Source organism: Schistocerca cancellata, chromosome 5, assembly GCF_023864275.1.
Source record: "Schistocerca cancellata isolate TAMUIC-IGC-003103 chromosome 5, iqSchCanc2.1, whole genome shotgun sequence".
In the NCBI taxonomy this organism is placed as follows: domain Eukaryota; kingdom Metazoa; phylum Arthropoda; class Insecta; order Orthoptera; family Acrididae; genus Schistocerca; species Schistocerca cancellata.
This window is the reverse complement of record NC_064630.1, coordinates 596,462,767-596,482,930: the sequence shown is the minus strand read 5'-3', so window position 1 is coordinate 596,482,930 and position 20,164 is coordinate 596,462,767. Positions and strand designations below refer to the sequence as shown.

At 44.0% G+C, this 20,164-nt stretch overlaps 1 protein-coding gene across 1 annotated transcript in view; it reads left to right on the top strand.

Annotated features, from left to right (window-relative positions):
* The first annotated feature begins 7,799 nt into the window (after positions 1-7,799).
* LOC126188001 (uncharacterized) overlaps positions 7,800-20,164 on the top strand; it is a 154,927-nt gene continuing 142,562 nt past the window's right edge. The window contains exon 1 of the mRNA XM_049929410.1: positions 7,800-7,961. Coding sequence (XP_049785367.1) covers positions 7,956-7,961 — 6 coding nt within the window. The 5' untranslated portion in view covers positions 7,800-7,955. The remainder of the gene's footprint in view (positions 7,962-20,164) is intronic.

Genomic DNA, 20,164 nt, shown 5'->3' with positions numbered 1-20,164 from the left:
TTCGAACCTGCGAACGCAGCAGTCGCGCGGTCCCGGACTGAGCGCCTAGAACCGCTAGACCACCGCGGCCGGCACGTCCTTTCTACTAAATAAAAACCTTTCTTTGCTGATGTAGTCACTAACAATGAGCAAGTATTATCTGACCTTACCAAAAAGCATAAAGAGAAATCTTCAAATTACGTAGGTCTACATATGTTTTAACAAATCTTAAAGAACATAAATGTCTAGCTAGCCTATACATCAACTCTGTTTACGTAGATTCTGCGGTTACTCAACATAGATCTCACAGTTACCAATTATCAGCCAACTCATTTACACTAACGCGCTGGCACAAGGAAAGTAATAAAAAATTAACTTCTTTACCTTAACTGCGAGACGACTTCTGCTTCCACATTCATATTTCCAATAATACATGTACTGGTAAAGCTTCCTTGTAATATCAATCCAATAACCATTTTTCCGCCTCCGGTAGCTCAATGGTCAGCTTGACGGATTTTCAATTCTCTGGGCATGGGTTCGATTCCCGGCTGCTTCGGGGAATTTTCTCCGTCCAGGGACTGTGTGTTGTGGTGTCTTCATCATCATCCTATCATCCTCACCGACTGCAGGTCGCCGACGTGGCGTCAAATTGAAAGACCGGCACCCGGCGAACAGCCTACCCGACGGGGGGGCCCTAGCCATACGATTAAATAAAAAGTTATCATTTCTTATTACAATTAAATTTACGTTTCATGATTTCACTTTACATTCCATTATAAAATCACTCATCGTTTTTTACTACCTATTTTACACGCGATGTAACGCGAAATAGTGGTATGAGAAAATTCCTACATTATAATCTAACACTCGGCGGCTTTATAGAGCACACCACAAAGACTGCGGACGGCATCCTCTTTCGCTCACAGACTGATACAGACTCACTGCTGTGAGCCAAGTGCTCTCTTACTACAACACTACAACCTGAGAAGCAGTACCTTTGGTTCTGCGTTGGTGCAAAGTTAGCGTTCCGCTTTATAGAGCCCATGAGAGACATACACCGTTTACAATATAATAGTTTCATTTCATGCAATTTTGTCGTACGAAGGCGTGGTTGGAGACCGTGGCTGTTATTTGAAGACAAATGTTGATGGTGCTGGCACAGCAACCAGCCACAAATTTACGTTCAGTTCCTTTATTCAAAGGGTACCGTTACGGGTTTCGAACCGTTGTGATTCATCTTCAGACGGTTTACCCGCTTTCCTTATAACATCTGGTGTGTGTCTCACAGATTAATTGCCCTAAAATATAAATAATACATAATTATAAGCACGCCACACACAGATGGTTGCGGTACAGATTTTCGTTGCTTGTGACTTACGTGAAATGTCGGTTTGGAGTGTTTGTTTTCATAACATTCATAAAAAAAAATGGTTCAAATGGCTCTGAGCACTAAGGGACTTAATATCTATGGTCATCAGTCCCCTAGAACTTAGAACTACTTAAACCTAACTAACCTAAGGACATCACACAACGCCCAGTCATCATGTGGCAGAGAAAATCCTTGACCCCGCCGGGAATCGAACCCTGGAACCCGGGCGTGGGTAACATTCATAACATTTCATTTCAGTTTACATTAGTGTCATTACAATATTCGGGTGCCACATATAAGTGTGCCCCAGTAGACTCTTTTCAACGGGATTTCAGACTGCGTCACGCAGAACGGACGAGCACCGCCATCCCCGCAGACAGTCGCCGTATCTCGCTGACGCGGCGGCCTAATGGCTCAATCCCGTACGCGCGCGTGGCGTGGCATTCTTCGGCAGGTGGGAAGCCCCCGAGTTAAGGCTCTTAAATCCTCGGCGTTCGACGTGCCCCACTTCGCTGATGGCTTCTCGACGACCGAACTCTATCTGCTCCTTGACAAACACGCGCTCCCTCGTAGCGGTGGCCACACGCACCATTAGGTCGGCGCTACTTCCCAGGGAACTGCCAACTCGGGCAAACAGGCGCGCGGGAAGTGCCAAATGGCTGTGGAAGCGGCCGGGCCCCCGCCGCGGACAAAGGCGCGGGCTGTACGTCAGAGCCACACAGCGCAGGTATTCACCGTCCGGCGGCCACTGTACACAAGATGCGGCTATGGGAAAGACAAACACGCCGGCCCCTACTGCGGACGGCCACTCTGGAGCGGTTTGTTGTGTGAGAAGTGCTTTAAACGGGCGGAGGGTCAGTCTAGGGTTACGTGCGCCGCACTCGAACAACAAACACTCTCCCTTGATGAGTTCTCTGACGCCTCTTTAAGAATTTGACATACAAACGGCACAGTTGCTAATGGATTTTCGAATGTTGAACAACTCGATAGGAAATTAGAAAAAAACAGAAGGCAGTAAACTTTGCGGCTACAAATCGTTCTGGGAATGATGAAGAGGAAATAAATGACGACTGAAGAGAATCGTTCAGTGTGACGGAAGTGCAACCCCGCAAATTGCTGCAGATTTCAATGCCGGGCCATCAACAGGTGTCAGCGTGCGAACCATTCAACGGAACATTATCGATATGGGCTTTCGGACCCAAAGCCCACTCCTGTGCCCTTGATGACTGCACGACACAAAGCTTTACGCCTCGTCTGGGCCGACATTGGACTGTAGATGACTGGAAACATGGTGCCTGGTCGGACGAGTCTCGTTTCAAATGGTTCAAATGGCTCTGAGCACTATGGGACTTAACATTTGAGGTCATCAGTCCCCTAGAACTTAGAACTACTTAAACCTAACTAACCTAAGGACATCACACACATCCATGCCCGAGGCAGGATTCGAACCTGCGACCGTAGCGGTCGCGCGGTTCCAGACTGAAGCGCGTAGAACCGCTCAGCCACTCCGGCCGGCGTTTCAAGTTGTATCGACAGAATGGATGTGTACGGGTATGGAGACAGTCTCATGAATCCATGGACCCTGCATATCATCAGGGGACTGTTCAAGCTAGTGGAGGCTCTGTCATGGTGAGGGGCGTGTGAAATTGGAGCGATATGGGACCCCTGATACGTCTAGATACGACTCTGACATGTGACACGTACGGAAGCATCCTGTCTGATCACCTGCATCCATTCATGTCCACTGTGCATTCCGACGGACTTGCGCAGTTCCAACAGGACATTGCGACACCCCACACGCCCAGAATTGATAGAGAGTGGCTCCAGGGACATTCTTCGGATTTTAAACACTTCCGCTGGCCACCAAAGTCCCCAGACACGAACATTATTAAACATATCTGGGCCGCGCGGGATTAGCCGAGCGGTCTAAGGCGCTGCGGTCATCGACTGTACGGCTGGTCCCGGCGGAGGTTCGAGTCCTCCCTCGGGAGGATAGTTTAGGTTAAGTAAGCTTAGTGACCGATGACCTTAGCAGTTAACTCCCATAAGATTTCACACACATTTGAACAATTTGAACATATCTGGGGTGCCTTGCAACGTGCTGTTCAGGAGAGACCTCCACACCCTTGTATTCTTACGGACAGCCCTGCAGGATTCATTATGTCAGTTCTCTCCAACACTACTTCATATACTAGTCGAGTCCATGCCACGTTCCTCTGCGACACTTCTTGATGCGCCTGGGCTCCTACGAGATATTTGTTAGTTGTACCAATTGCTTTGGCTCTTCTGTGTGTTATGTGAGACAGAATTTTGGCCGCGTACATCTACATCAATACTCTGCAAGCCACCTGACGGTGTGTAGCGGAGGGTACGTCTGTGACCACCGACTAATCCACCCTTCCCTGTTCCAATCGCGAATGGCGCGAGGGAAGAATGATTGTCGGTATGCGCCTTTATTAGCTCTAATTTCTCAAAATTTCTCTTTTTGATTATTTTCCTGCCTCTTCCCGGAAAGTACTTCATCGAAATTACGGTAGCAAACTTACCCGTGATACACGACGCTTCTCCTGTAGTGTCTGCTACTGGAGTTTGTTGAACATCTCCGTAACTGTCCCGTGTAGAGACGCTCCACTCTTCGTTGGATCTTCTTCATCCCTTCTATCAGTCCTACCTGATAAGCGTCAGAGATTGATGAATAATACTCAAGAAACGAACAAACGCCTTTAAGTCACTTGTTTCGTGGACGAACTACATTTCCTTATGGTTCTTCCTATGAACTACAGTCTGGCATATGCTTTTCTTACTATTTCTTTCATGTAGTTGTTCCTAAACAGCAGCAACGAGCTGTAATTTTGTTCAGTTTACTTGAATGGGCCGGCCGCGGTGGCCGTGCGGTTCTAGGCGCTCCAGTCCGGAGCCGCGCTGTTGCTACGGTCGCAGGCTCGAATCCTGCCTCGGGCATGGGTGTATGTGATGTCCTTAGGTTAGTTAGGTTTAAGTAGTTCTAAGTTCTAGGGGACTGATGACCACAGCAGTTGAGTCCCATAGTGCTCAGAGCCATTTGAACCATTTTACTTGAATGAAAAAGCAGCGCCAAGTTGTAGATGAGAGAGGTATTGTGTGGGTTGCCACATCGATAGATGCTACAATATGTGATTAATAATCGACCTTTTCATAGAGAGACGACCGCATACTACTGAAACTGATGGTAATACGAGACAATTCACACAACTGCATTTAGAGTCGCATTCTACCAGAGCTACGGCTCGGTAGTTTTGGTACAATACATAAATGACGTAGTAAATCGTAGGAATACCGGTAATATTAGCAGCACTTGTAACGAGGGAAACATAACTGGATGTTTGAGAAAGACAAAGGGAGCCGAGGGCTTCTCTTCGTTTTGTCTTTGTTTGTTTTTGACATATTTCGAGTCGCACATCGTTCATGTTAGTCGGTTGTGTGTTACACATCCTTACAAAATATAAATCGCAGTTTATAATTAATAAAAGTTAGTTGATCACGTAACTTCTGCGTTTTTTTTTGTAATCAAAGCAAGTAGTTTATATACACGAATATAAAAAATCTATATAATTATCGTTGGTATTATGTACTCAACAGAACACAACGTTCTTCATCAAAAAGGCAAGAATGTCCTGTTTTTATTGATAAGAGTGGAAGTTGTTTATGAGTAACAAAGGGTTCAAATGGCTCTGAGCACTATGGGACGTGACGTCTATGGTCATCAGTCCCCTAGAACTTAGAACTACTTAAACCTAACTAACCTAAGGACGTCACACAACACCCAGTCATCACGAGGCAGAGAAAATCCCTGACCCCGCCGGGAATCGAACCCGGGAACCCGGGCGTAGGAAGCGAGAACGCTACCGTATGAGTAACAGAAAGATGTTTTATATAATCCTGATGAAGTACTGAAGCGATGTTTGATATGTTTCTGGTTTACATTCTTTTTTTAATTTTACCTTTTTTCCAGAAATGCGTGTTCTAGGACAAAATTATTAAATTGGTTCGTTTTTATTTTTACTACAGCATCCCTCTGTTTCACGTTACAAATTAATAATTTTCGAATAAAACTTGATTTATGTATCTGACAGGAGGATAGTTTTTCAGAACAAAGTAATCCTTAGGTTACATGGCTCTTTATGTAGTCTCACTCAGTTTCTACACGGTCCACCACTTCCGTTTTCCAGAAGAATCTACACACTGATCACATATGCAGACAGAGCGATAGAAATGATGTAACGCCCGATAGGTATGCAACACACAACATAAAGTTAACGCGGCTACGAACTGCCAAATGCTACCTGGAAAACTACCGTAGTGTACGCTTACTTCTACATCTACATCTACGCGATTACTCTGCTATTCGTAATAAAGTGCCTGGCACAGGGTTCAATGTACCATTTTCAAGCTGTCTTTCTACCGTTCCACTGTCTAACGGCGTGCGGGAAAAACGAGAACTTAAATTTTTCTGTACGAGCCCTGATTTCTCTTATTTTATCGTGATAATCATTTCACCCTATGTATGTGGGTGCCAACGAAATGTTTTCGCAATGAGAGGAGAAAATTGCTGATTGAAATTCCATGAGCAGATACCATTGCAAAGAGAAACGCCTTTGTGTTAATGATTGCCACTCCAATTCACGTATCATGTCTGTCGCACTATCTACCTTATTTCGCGATAATATAAAAAGAGCCGTCCTTCTTTGAACTTTTTCAATGTCACCCGTCAGTACCTTCAGATGCGGATCCCACACCGCACACAGTACCCCAGAATAGGGCGGAAAGCATGGGGTAAGCAGTCTCTTTAGTAGACCTGTGGCACCTGTTAAGTGTTCTGCCAATGAATCGCAGTCTTTGGTTTGCTGTACCCACAACATTATCTACGTGACCGTACCAGTTTAGGTTATTTGTAATCATAATCCCTAAGTATTTAGTTGAATTTACAGCCTAAAGATTTATGTGACTTGTCTCGTAATCGAAATTTAGCTGATTTCTTTTAGTACTCGTGTGAATAACTTCACTTTATTCAGGGTCAATTGCCAGTTTTCGCCACAATACAGATATCCTATCTCATTCGTTTCGCTATTCGTTTTGGTCATCTGATGACTTTAGAAGACGGTAAATGACAGCATCATCTGCAAACAATCTAATAGGGCTTGTCAGATTGTCTCCTATGTCTTTAATATAGATCAGGAAGAATAGAGGGCCTATAACAAACCGTGTTCAATAACTCTGCTTTTGTGGGACTTCACCGTTGTTATCGCGCAGTGTGTGTTGTTCTTAACATAAGTTAGTTTAAGTAGTGTGTGTGTGTGAAATATTATTGGACTTAACTGCAAAGGTCATCAGTTCCTAAGCTTACACACTACTTAACCTAAATTATCCTAAGAACAAACACACACACCCATGCCCGAGGGAGGACTCGAACCATCGCCGGGATCAGCCGCACAGTGTTTAAGTAGTGTGTAAGTCTAGGGACCGATGACCTCAGTAGTTTGGTCCCTTAGGAACTCACACACATTTGAACATTTTATTGCGCAGTGAAGGTACTGATTGCATCTTGCCACTGGTGTGCTTTATGTGTGACCAGAATCTCTTTGGGTTTTCTGCCAGATCCCGAGACAGAGTTTCGTTGCGCAAATTATTAAAAGCATCTCTCATTGAAGTATGCGCTATATTTCAAACTTCTGCAAAACTTTGCCAATTTTTGGGATTTTGCGTTCTTATTGTAGGCTACGGTAGGTTTACGACTCTAATCACGTATCATACATGTTTTATGGAAAACACACTACTAACTAAAAAAATTTTTTTTGCACCGGCAAAAGTCGCAACATAACCTATTCTGCGCTTGGTCAGCTGCTGTGAAAAGGCATCTGAGGTTTGCAATGATACCGAGACTGTAACTACGTACTTCAGCAAATTAAGATGACGATGTGAAACATCCATGTGCGTAGTGGAGCAACAAACAAGTGCCCTAAGCAGAAAACTGTTTAGTCCTCTTTATGCGGTCCAGAGTTAAACAAGAGGAGCAGGGATGGGTAGCGTGGCGGTTGCTATGGGATGATGGGGTGATGTGGAGAAGGGGAATAGGAGGGAATGATATTGCCTGCTAATTTGATCGAGGTCGATATTCGTGTGGAACGATTTAGGGAACCCCATTAGAACCCAAATACAGCTGAGTGGCAAGGAACAGTATCTCACCCACGCGGGATACGTGTCCAGTGTCTACCACCTGCGCCACCTGGTTCGGATTTTTAACGGCGATACCAGGTTGGGGGAGACCCTGCTCACGCAGCGTTCCAGTGCGTGTTACAACAGCGCCCACGCACAGCAAGTAGTTGCCTGGTTGACCACCAGGGGCGTCCTAGCCGGGAGACGCGTCCCACGCCGCGCGAGGATGCGGGCCGAGGCTTCAGTAGGCGCCCAGCCGTCAGGGCGGTAACATCGTGTGTTCTGTCTGTGGTGCCCGCCGGTCGGTGCGTCGGACTCTGCTGCCTGTGCCACACAGTGTATGCTGGGCTCCTCCCGGTCTGCGTATGCGAGTGGGATCCGCATGCGGCGACTTGAGCTAGTCGTGGAATGACATATGAAGGTGAGAATTAAGTAGCTGTTGCCCGGCGCGGGTGCGAAATTTGTTTTTCTCATATAGCAGATTAAGAACCACTTTGTTGAAACTGTTTATGAGAAGAAGTTTCTCTATATACTTTTTTGAAAGAAAGGTTGAGCTAAATACACAATTTGTTATAAATGGATACACCATCCACATGAATCTGAAAACAAATAATATATGCAACCGTCGTAACGTTATTGAATGTTAGTCCTTTCAGAAGTGTTTATAAAACTCCTTTCCCGTCTGGAATGTTATACCGTAAAATCGTACTTCAGGTCTAATTTAGCGTGATCAATGCTCGTAGCTACTGTGGTGTGACGGTGCTCTGTACTACTGGATCTCTAGCGGGAGATGAAAGTGAAAACGGACGCCTCGCAGGATGTTTCCGTTAATTAATATTACTGCCGCAGTTTAGTTATTTACTACCCTGAATCTATAACCACTGTGTATATAACAGCAGCCGGCCGCGGTGGCCGAGCGGATCTAGGCGTTTCAGTCCGACACCACGCGACTGCTACGGGCGCAGGTTCGACTCCTGCCTCGGGAATGAGTGTGTATGTGCCCTTAGGTTAGTTAGGTTTAAGTAGTTCTAAGTCCCATAGTGCTTAGAGCCATTTGAACCATATACCAACATTCATTGTAATGGCTCTGCGAAATTATTTTGTTGTCGTCATTTGAAGCAACAGAATTGCTAGAAACTCTATGTGCTATTAGAGGAAATCCAATACTTTAAAAAGAAAACCAGCTCCAATGCTATGTTGCTTAGTTGTAACAAAAATTTTGTTATGCAGCAAGCACGTGTTTTGCAGAAGCGTAACCAAATAATTCAATAACGTGCTAAATCGAAATTGTCATAACAAAAGATTACTGGAATAATTTCTTGTAGTTTATTATATCAGTTTTTCATATATATATATATATATATATATATATATATATAACCGACGCTGACTGTTACCGATATTCCTGTAATAGGAGCCAGCTCTTTGAGGTTTCGAAAGGAACTATAAATTCCTGCTAAATTTTGCTAAAAACTAATGCTGCTACTTTCCGTTGTCAGGCTTGTCAAGAAACCAAATGAAGTAGTTATTGACACTGCAGGCGTAATAGTAATTCGGTTCCAGTTCTTGAATTTTATCCGTAGTAAGATAATAGCCTGTGTATTTCCCTTTTTTATGAATAAATTCTTTGACGGGTACGTGATGGAGGTATTTCTCCGCTTGTATAACATCTCTGACGTTTCCATCATCTCAGGAAAATACGAAGTTATTAAACTATCGAACAGCCCCATGATGTGTGCTGTTTTCATTTGGCAGACGGTAATTCAGTAACGTGTTTATATACGGAAAAAATTTTCAAGCCACTTGCAACATCAGGTAGTTAGGACTTGCATGCACTGCGATGTGAAAGCTCTCTCCTCTGAGCTGTACATTTTTCTCTGAGAATCTCCATCGCAAGACAATGTGGTAGTAGGTGTTCTGTTTTTGGTGTCTCACTGTTTATCAAAAATCGATATTTTGTATTGTTGCCTATTCGGAACACACAAACTGATGAAAGAAATAGTTTGTCATGTCGACCGAACTGGGCAGTAAATGAAGCGTGGCAGAAGCGGATGAGTTGCTCTTCATTCATCGTTGGATCAGGTGTAAATTTTACTGGTGTAGGCAGTGTTTGGCAACAGTGAACGATAAAACAATATACTCAAAATTAAACACAACTGCTGCCTCAGTCACTGTCTATTAGTTACTACAGTCTTCTGGTTTTTTCCCTTTATTGGCAGCAGCTTAGTACGCCGCTCTTCAGCCTACAGAATTTTTTAAACATAAGGAGATAAGAAACAATAAAAACAGGCTATAAAACGGTGACGTAAAGTGTAAAACGGCGGAAAATTGTGGGAAGTTGAAACATAAACCAAACGGTGGGCGATGATGATAAAATACGTAGGAAGCAAACAGGGAAAATGGTAGACAGACATTTAAAAAACAAGACGACAGTCTGGATTCTGTTCGCAAGAGATATAAAAATCACACCCTGCGACAGTATGATGCCCGTTCGCAGCACTTCGGAAAAGACGCTCAACACTTAACAATCTCTGGGAACACTGCACTAAAAAGTCGATACGAAGATGACGCACCACAGGCAAGGGCAGATGAGGGGGGGAAACGGTCTTCTGATAGCGGCGACGTTTTTATGGAAACACAGGCTTCATTGAAATTTGGATACCAATGGTGAGGAAAGTGAAGTTGCGTTACTGTCGAGCTACTTCCGATAACTGTTTCTTCGGGGAATAAGAATATGTGAATGGGAGTCGGAGCGTGTTTCTTCCAGTGGGAATGGGTTGACTGCTTGTTCAGATCCGTAGGCGACTTTTGAGTGCGGCCAGCAGAGCCGAAACCCATCATTAGAGCGTGCGCTGACCACGTAGTTCCCGACCTCTCCGCCGATCGGAAAGTGGCGCTCTTGACCGCTCAGCTGTTCGCGGGGCTGCTCGTGCGCGCAGGATGCAGCGCAGATCTGACAACGAATTTCTAAACAGGGCACGTATTCTAGCTTGGTTCTACCTCTACATCTATACTTTACAAATTAAAAGTGCGTGGCAGAGGGTACGTTCCATTGAAACAGTTATGTCGCCTTTCTCCCTTCTCATTCACGTACGGAGCCTGGGAAAAATGATTGTTTAAAGATATGCCGGCCGCGGTGGTCTAGCGGTTCTGGCGCTGCTGTCCGGAACCGCGGGGCTGCTACGGTCGCAGGTTCGAATCCTGCCTCGGGCATGGGTGTGTGATGTCCTTAGGTTAGTTAGGTTTAAGTAGTTCTAAGTTCTAGGGGACTTATGACCTAAGATGAGTCCCATAGTGTTCAGAGCCATTTGAACCATTTTTTTTTTTAAAGATATCTGCGCGCACTGCGATAAATTTAATCTTGTCTTAGTGATCCCTGTGGGAGCGATATGTAGGGGTTTATACATTCTTAGATTCAATACGTAAAGTTGTTTCTGAAACCTTTCTAAGTAGGTTTCCGCGGGATAGTTTGCATCGCGTCTGCTAATTCACTTCTTTCAGCATCTCTGTTACACTCTTCTTTTTATTAGACTCGTGCTGTCCTTTCTATTCGTTCAATTCTATTTGGTACAGGTCCCACACACTTGGGTAATACTTCAGGATAGGTCGTACGAATGTTTCAATACTTCAGGATGGTTCGCACGGATGTTTCGTTTGCCATGTTTCTTTGCAGACATATAGCGTTTCTCTAGTGTTCAACCAGTGAACCGCTGACTGATACCTGTTTGACCTACGACTGAGGCTACCTGATCGTTCAATTTCAAATCAATACAAATTGTTACATCTAGGTACTTGTATGAAATGACTGACTCCAATTGTGACGCATTGTATTATAGTGTAGGATAATATGTCGCTTCGTTTTGTAAAGTGGACAGTTTTACATTTTTGAACATTTAAAGCAAACTACCAGTATTTTCACCTCTTGGAAATCTTAACAAGATCTGACTGAATATCTGTGCAACTTCTTTCAGACAATACTTCAATTTCCGAAAAAAAAATTACGTTATTAGTGTTGCCCACTAGCTCATTAATATACAACACGATAAGCGACACTCTTCCCTCACGCACATCCGATGTTATCCTTATATCTGATGATGATTCTCCATCCAGTATAACTTGCTATGTTCTTCCTACCACTGAACCCTCAGTGCAATCACAAATGTCGTCGGATACGCCAGACGATCGTACTTTTGATAATAAACGTGGATGAGGTACTGAGTCAAATGCGTTTCAAAAATAGAGGAGTGATAAATATACCTTATTGCACGTTGACCCATGGATTTCGGTATGTCATCTATGTGTGAGTTGGGTTTAACGTGACCGATGTTTCCGGAATCAATCGGGCATGAAAAAGTCCTCCTGTTCGAGATACCTCATTAAGTCTGAATTCAATACAGCAAATAAATGTCAAGGTCATTGGACGGCAGTTTCGTGGATGACGTATGTACCGTTCTTGTAGACGGTTGCGACTTGTGCTCTATTCCAACTACTGGACACGGTTTTCTCTTGGAGGGATCCACGTATATTGTGGTTAAAAGTGGAGCGAACTCAGTCGCAAATTGAGAATCGAATCGGTCAGGGATTCCATTGGGCTAATTAGCAGTTTTAAAGATTCAGCTGTTTCTCAACACCACTGACACTATTATCTGTTTCACTCATATTTTTAATGGCACGAGAATTAAATTGAAGAAAGACTCCTGGCTTTTCCGTAGTAAAGAAACACTTGAAAACGGAGTTAAGCATTCTGATTTTGTTTTCTTCACAACTTTATAAACAATTTGTGTCCAGTAATACTGTACGTTGGGGTAATTAATTTAATGTTGTGTCATTTACTGTAGGATCTCCCTAAATGTCTGTTTCTTTGCCGTTTGTCTTGAAACTGTCTCTAAAGCGTCCATTTTGAGGTCCAGTTAGATGATCTACATGCCGGGTTTAGTAATATGCTGCATCGAGGAAAAAATTCGAGGTTCCATTCATATACTCCACTATCTTCAACCTCTGTAGTTTGAATGAAAGGTCGACCCCCTTTTTTCCAGTATTGTCTGATGTAGAATTGTCCAGTTGGAAACACATAGATGCCGGCCGCTGTGGCCGAACGGTTCTAGGCGCTTCAGTCCGGAACAGCGCTGCTGCTGCGGTCGCAGGTTCGAATCCTGCCTCGGGCGTGGATGTGTGTGATTTCCTTAGGTTAGTTAGGTTTAAGTAGTTCTAAGTCTAGGGAACTGATGACATCAGATGTTAAGTCCCATAGTACTTAGAGCCATTTGAAACACACAGGTGTGCAACGCGTCAATGTAAGTTCTTGGAACAAATTACTACATACGAGTAATACAGTTGATAATTTTGTTTTTCCAGATATGGAGACGTGTGATCATTACCGGTTACAAAAGTTGTTCTTATTTGTTATGCCGGTATTAAAATACTGAAATTTCTTGCCTTTTTACCACGTAAGGAATTAGAACGTTTTACTGATATGGAATAAGGTTACCGGTTTGGACGAGTAATTACCGTCTTCAGGTCGCTGTTAAATTCAAGTGTCATAGCACACTGCGAAGTGCAGTGGTGATTATGTTCCTAACCTACGTACGTTTTTATTCAACAGTAATTATGATTTGCAGCAAAACAGAGGGCTATGCAGTGATGAACGTGTACAGTCACGGAAACATTCATGAGAATTTGTGCTAAAAAGTATGTCGTGCTTTTCTCAATGGAGAAATACTCAAAATATGAAACAGCAGTTCATACCTGCAGGAAAGAATGCTGAAGGCGACAGTTCCTCACGAAATGTGTAAAAATAATATTTGATCAAATGCTTTTTACTATTAGCCTAGTGCGTTCCAAACTACTGCGTGCTTGCCTCCAGAATACATGTTTACAGTTGTGTCTAGTGAAATGTGAATAACAGTCACCTGCTGTTTATAGACTATGTTCACAACGGATGAAGTGGCAATTTATAAACATATGTTAATCTTCTTAGCAGCATGACATTTAAAGATATACCGGTAATCTTACCACAGATTTGAGGTTCTAAGCATATTATCTGTTTGTGTCCACACACTTGTGAGTTGATATGGCAGTTACATTAGAATGTAGTTTAGCTCGTGCAGTAGAATGCTTGTGATCTTCACGTAATGGATATTAACTGAATGAATTATGTTCAGGAAAAAAGATCTTGCAGCTCAGAATAACAGTGTTGCAACATCGAAACTTCCCTTCAGCCAAAGCGATGTTTATAAGAGAATGTAATAAAAAACTAAAGCCGACCGCTACCCGGTGGAAGCTTTGGAGCAGCCTATTGCATGTGGTGTGATACCGTCTTCCTTCGACCACTGAACTGACCCGCACATAGTCAGTTGTAGGAGGATCTATAAATTAACGTTGACTACTAATCGCTGTGCAACTTGCCATACATCGCGTTGGAAGATAATTGGTAGAAGTGAGAAGTGATCAGTGGCAGGGAAAAATCTCAGGGCGAACTGGGGACTGAATCATATACTTTTGAATTTTGTTATATGCACTTAGCCACCTATCCAAACTATGCTGTACTCGTAGTATGCAGGTACAGTTTGTCAGAAGAGACCGAACGGATCTCCAGTCATCTGTTTTCGAAGAGTTGGCAGTGAAATCGTGTGGTGTACAGCTGACACCGCACATGACTTTCTTAACTGCTAAGTAAATGGCGTTTCATGATACGTTCCAGCTCTTATTAATTTAGCACAGATTTGTGCAGGAGCCTCTGAAAACTAAAAACACTGTGCTCAGTGCACATGATATTCAAGATGTGAAGCTAAACACACGATGGTCAGTAGCACATGAGTTTCAAGATACTAATGTTTCGTACAACACATAGAACGGGAGACATGTACATCCAAACAATGTTGTCTCTGACCGCTGCAGAATAATACGTCAGTTCGACGACGAAAGTGTGGTTTTGGTTCAGAATTTTCACGAGAAGTACCACATCTTCAGTGCATGTATTTTGTCTATAACGTATATATCATAACTGTCGCACATACTTTTACAGTGAAAGGAACAATCTACAATTAAACTTCAGTACTTGTATCATTTTCAAAAATGTCAAATGTGTGTGAATTCCTACGGGACCAAACTGCTTAGGTCATCGGTCCCTAGACTTACATACTACTTAAACTAAATTATGCTAAGAAAAACACACACCTCCATGCCCGAGGGAGGACTCGAACCTCGGGCCGGAGGGGTTTTTCATTTGCACTCACCCACACCGCTCCCAAAGAAGTCACTTACAAGAAAAGATGTTGAATGTTGCAACTACTTCATACAGATATGAAGCACTTCAGCCGCAAACGTATGATAAATAATCAAGACATTAACCGTAAGAAATACTGTGTATGCATACCATGTCAGAGTGGTGACCGCAGGCTACAGAAAGCGCCATATTAGCTTGAGAAACACCGAAGCAATGTATCTGTGTGTAAAGGAATAAGGATGATTAAAGTGTTGCATGACATGTGGACGAGTGTCAAAGGATGCATGAAAAATTTTAACTGTCAGATAGACGAAAGGAAAATATATGCCATATATGTCCAAGAAACGTAATTAAATAATGTCAAGTCCTGCATTTCAGGGGGAATGTATGAATAACTTTTAGCTCCCTACATAATGCTTCCAGGGTGACAGTAAAAATGACACATGAAATCGTTGACTTACGTGGAATTATTCTCCATTTATCTGTTTGAAAAATGGGAAGGAAACATAATGTATTCAACAGTTCAACTGAAAGCTGTTCTGTTATTCAGGTTCAGTAGCTAGAACGTATATACACGTGAAATATCACATGATTTAGAGAGTTTGATCAAAGGTAGTTTATTGTCGAACGCATCAACAGAGGACAGGTACTACTCCACATTTGAGGTAGTACTGTTCTGTTTATTTTTTATATTCATCTGCCGTGCCCAACATTCTTGGTAGCTTATGCTCTGCTTTTTAAGAATTTTGTCTTTGGTAAAGAACGTTGCACGCTACGTGAATACGACTTCAAAGCGTGCTGATGGATCTTCCTTGGCGGTGGAGTTCTTGGCTGACTGAACTGAATTCACCTGACGTCAATCATAAATAAAAACTCTTTCTTTCCTTCATGCATGAGAAAAAGAATGTAGAGTGACACCACAGCTAGATCAGTAGTTCTAGACATACAGAGCGCTTGCGTGTGATGACTGGTGTGGAGCATTATATCGAACTAGTCATCGGACTAAAAACCATGGCAACATGCAGAACTAAAGTACATGTACTTTACTCGATAGGTGAGGAATATTTGTTTATGAATTGCTTGCTATGTGTGGACCCTTGTTAGACAGATTCTCTAGGTCATAGACTAGAAACTCCTCGCTCCTAGATCATTTCTACGTGCTTCATTCCCAAATATTTTCTTGACAATTATCTGCTAACCGAGAGAGAGAATTACAAGATTCACATTTCCAGCTAGCAGTTTTTCTCACCTGTACATGGGATCTGCAAGGTTTCCAGCCTCATAGCCCTTCGTACTTCGAATGAAATTTTCGTGTGTGTCTCTGAAGCTCCCCTTAATTGGTGGTGATTTTGTATCAAATAGTTCACTAAGGAGACACCATGGCCGAATTAAGTTGTGTTTAATAATAAAAAAAAGAAAACTTCGTGAACTTAAGGAACTCAAAAAAAGTGAGTACGTTCCAGTAATTTTGACAGCCGAAGTATACGTGCGCAGCAAGTCAGAAACATAGTGCTGGAAGTGGACAAGTATGGTAGAAGCATGCTTTGCGGTATTCATGACGATTTCTAGGGCGACTTTCACGCACGTAAATAAAGAGTTTCACGAAAGCACAGAAACATTTAACAGAGCGGCACTTACATAAGGTTTATGATACAGAAGATCTTCAGTTTTTTTCTTCTTTCAACAATAAGTACGTTACTTCACTCTTTTTGAGATTGTATTACCACATGTTCGCTTAATTAAAACTGTAAACCAGCTCCAAAATGTGGTGTAATTTCTTTTCAGCGTAGTTATCCACGCATTCTAGCACTTTTTATCACTCCTTGAACGTCTCCAAAAGGAGTTCTGTCGGGACGGATTCGCGGCGAAACGATCTCCGAAGTGCAGTTAATTGCCGACCGAACCATATTTGGCTCAAGGTGTGTGTAATTAGCGAAGCGACTATAAGGAGATGAAAAGTCCCCCGTAATTAGTTTTTAGGAGTCGCTTCGGTATGCCGTCAGCACTGCACAGCACGCGGTCCTGGGATAAGAGGTTGGTGGAGGGGGGGGGGGGGTTTGGAGTGGCCAGGGGGGGGGGGGGGACTGTCTTCGCAATCAGCTACCATGACGGCACCAAAAATCGACGAGAGGCCGCATCATCGCTGCCGGACGCTCCGTCTTTATTTACCCCTTCCTCGCGGCGCGCATTTTTGTTCGCTTTTCCTCGCTCTCCGCGGGGATTATTATTCACTTCGTCACGACGGCCGGTCGGTCGCTGATTAACGCGCTCTGTCCGACTCGGCGCGACGGAGCAGGCCGCGCCAGTCAGCTGTCAGCCGCCCGGCGCGAGCGATCGCTTATCGCGCACTGCGCATGCGCCGACTGCCACGCGGCGTGAAATACCGATTAACTCTGTACCTGCGGCCGTTTCGTCGGCTCCCGGGCCACCAGTGCGTCCGTCCACTACCTGTCACTGTCGTTATCTGCTGCCTCACGACGAGGCGTTAAAACACCGCAGGTATAATTTCAACTAGTGTCCCCACGTAAACGATTGACTCTTGGTAACAGAAACGCAAAGTCCTTCCCGCAGTTTGCAGGACGTAACTGATACTATAATAACGATTGTTGGTTATCTATGTGTACTCTAGCGGGTGGATCATTAGATTTTCGCCCTGGACTCCCCGGGTTCAATCCCAGATATGGAGGGGAATTTTTTCTTTCCCTTGTTACAGTCCCTTCAGAAAGAGTCCAGGTCCTCACAGTCTACTGTCAAATGAGTACCGGGAATGCTTCCCGGGTTTAAAATGCTATCGGATCGACGGGGCTGCCATCCTCCCCGTCCTACTGACGCGGCGAAAATACAGGGTGTATCAAAAAGGATTCCGATTTATTTGGCACTTCCGTATTTCTGAAACTAATAAACATATACATTATTGGCCATTAAAATTGCTACGCAACGAAGACGACGTGCTACAGACGCGAAATTTAACCGACAGGAAGAAGATGCTATAATATGCAAATTATTAGCTTTTCAGAGCACTCACACAAGGTTGGCGCCGGTGGCGATACCTACAACGTGCTGACGTGAGGAAAGTTTCCAACCGATTTCTCATACACAAACAGCAGTTGACCGGCGTTGCCTGGTGAAACGTTGTTGTGATGCCTCGTGTAAGGAGGAGAAATGCGTACCATCACGTTTCCGATTTTGATAAAAGTCGGATTGTAGCCTATCGCGATTGCGGTTTATCGTATCGCGACATTGCTGCTCGGGTTAGTCGAGATACAATGACTGTTAGCAGAATATGGAATCGGTGGGTTTAGGACGGTAATACGGAACGCCGTGCTGGATCCCAACGGCCGCGTATCGCTAGCAGTCGAGATGAGAGACATCTGCATGGCTGTAACGGATCGTGCAACCACGTCCCGATCCCTGAGTCAACAGATGGGGACGTTTGCAACACAACAACCATCTAAAAGAACAGTTCGACGTTTGCAGCAGCATGGACTATCAGCTCGGAGACCATGGCTGCGGTTACCCTTGACGCTGCATCACAGACAGGAGCGCATGCGATGGTGTACTCAACGACGAACCTGGGTGCACGAGTGGCAAAACGTCATGAATCCAGGTTCTGTTTACAGCATCATGATGGTCGCATCCGTGTTTGGCGACATCGCGGTGAACGCACATTGGAAGCGTGTATTCGTCATCGCCATAGTGGTGTATCACCCAGCGTGATGGTATGGGGTGCCACTCGTTACACGTCTCGGTCACCTCTTGTACGCATTGACGGCACTTTGAACAGTGGACGTTACATTTCATGTGTGTTACGACCCGTGGCTCTACCCTTCATTCATTCCTTGCGAAACCCTACATTTCAGCAGGATAGTGCACGTCCGCATGTTGCAGGCCCTGTAAGGGCCTTTCTGGATACAGAAAATGTTCGACTGCTGCCCTGGCCAGCACATTCTCACCAACTAAAAACGTCTGGTCAACGGTGGCCGAGGAACTTGCTCGTCACAATACGCCAGTCACTACTCCTCATGAACTGTGGTATCGCGTGGAAGCTGCATGGGCAGCTGTACATGTACACGCCATCCAAGCTCTGTTTGACTCCATGGCCAGGTGTATCAAGGGCGTTATTACGGCCAGAGGTGGTTGTTCTGGGTACTAATTTCTCAGGATCTATACACCCAAATTATGTGAAAATGTAATCACATGTCAGTTCTAGTATAATATATTTGTCCAATGAAAACCCGTTTATCGTCTGCATTTCTTCTTGGTGTTGCATTTTTAATGGCAAGTAGTTTACAATGAATTTTGGTTTTGATGAACGAGAAATTCGAAAAGTTTTTTTTCCATACGTTTCCATAGGTGTTCAGTATGCCTCATAGAGATGCACGGCATATTCAATGCGGTATTCAAAAATGTTCCCACACTGCAGCGAGCCTGTCAGTTACAGGCAGCTTCCACAGCTGCTGCTGTGCGATGTCTGAGTTCATTAATTGTTGTTGGTAACGGAGTTGTAAAAACCCCCACAAGAAATAATCACACACAGTCAGGCCCGGTGACCTTGGAGGCCAGTAATGTAAGGCTGAATCATTTGGTCTAGTGCGCCCGTCCCACGTGCAGTAATCCTTTGATTTAAAAATTCCTGCACTTCCAGATGCCAATGTGCTCCATCCTGTTACTAAATGAAGTCATTCGAATCGAGTTCTCAAGCGTATCGAGATATGTGCTTCCACCTGTAACAGTGATCTCTGCAGAGAAAAATGGAACATACAACTTTTCCCGTGACACTGCATAGAACACATTACATTTTGATCCGTCCCTCTCATGTTGTAGAACTTCACATGGTTGTTCGTTCCCCATATTCTCACAATTATGACGGTTCACCTTTCCATCTAAATGGAATGTTGCCTCGGCACTAAACACAAAGCGTGGAAGAAAACTGTCATTCTCCATCTTGCCAAGAACGAAATTACAAAACTCCACACTTCGTTATTTGTCACCTTCACCAAGTACTTGCAGTAGCTGAATTTATTATGGTTTCATGTGTAAACGTCGACGACGCAACACGCTCCAGATGGACACTGGTGGCAAGTTGAGCTGTCGAGTTGCACAGAGAACGGATTTCTGCGGACTCCTTGTGGAACTATGTCTGTGTCAGACACTCGGGGACGGTCCGGCGATGTGCCTTTAAACAAACAACCTGTCTGTCGGAATTTTTCGTGCCATCATCTAATGCTCTGTGCTGCAGGAGAACACAAAACGCTTTCTGTTGTCCCGACACCATTTTTACTAGAACTGAAGCGGGTGCACACTGCTCCTACCTAGCGGGAACCATGTAAAACTCTAGAGTTTGCTCTTTCCGACAGTACGTTGTTCACGCACATATCTCAAATAACATTATGATTTTT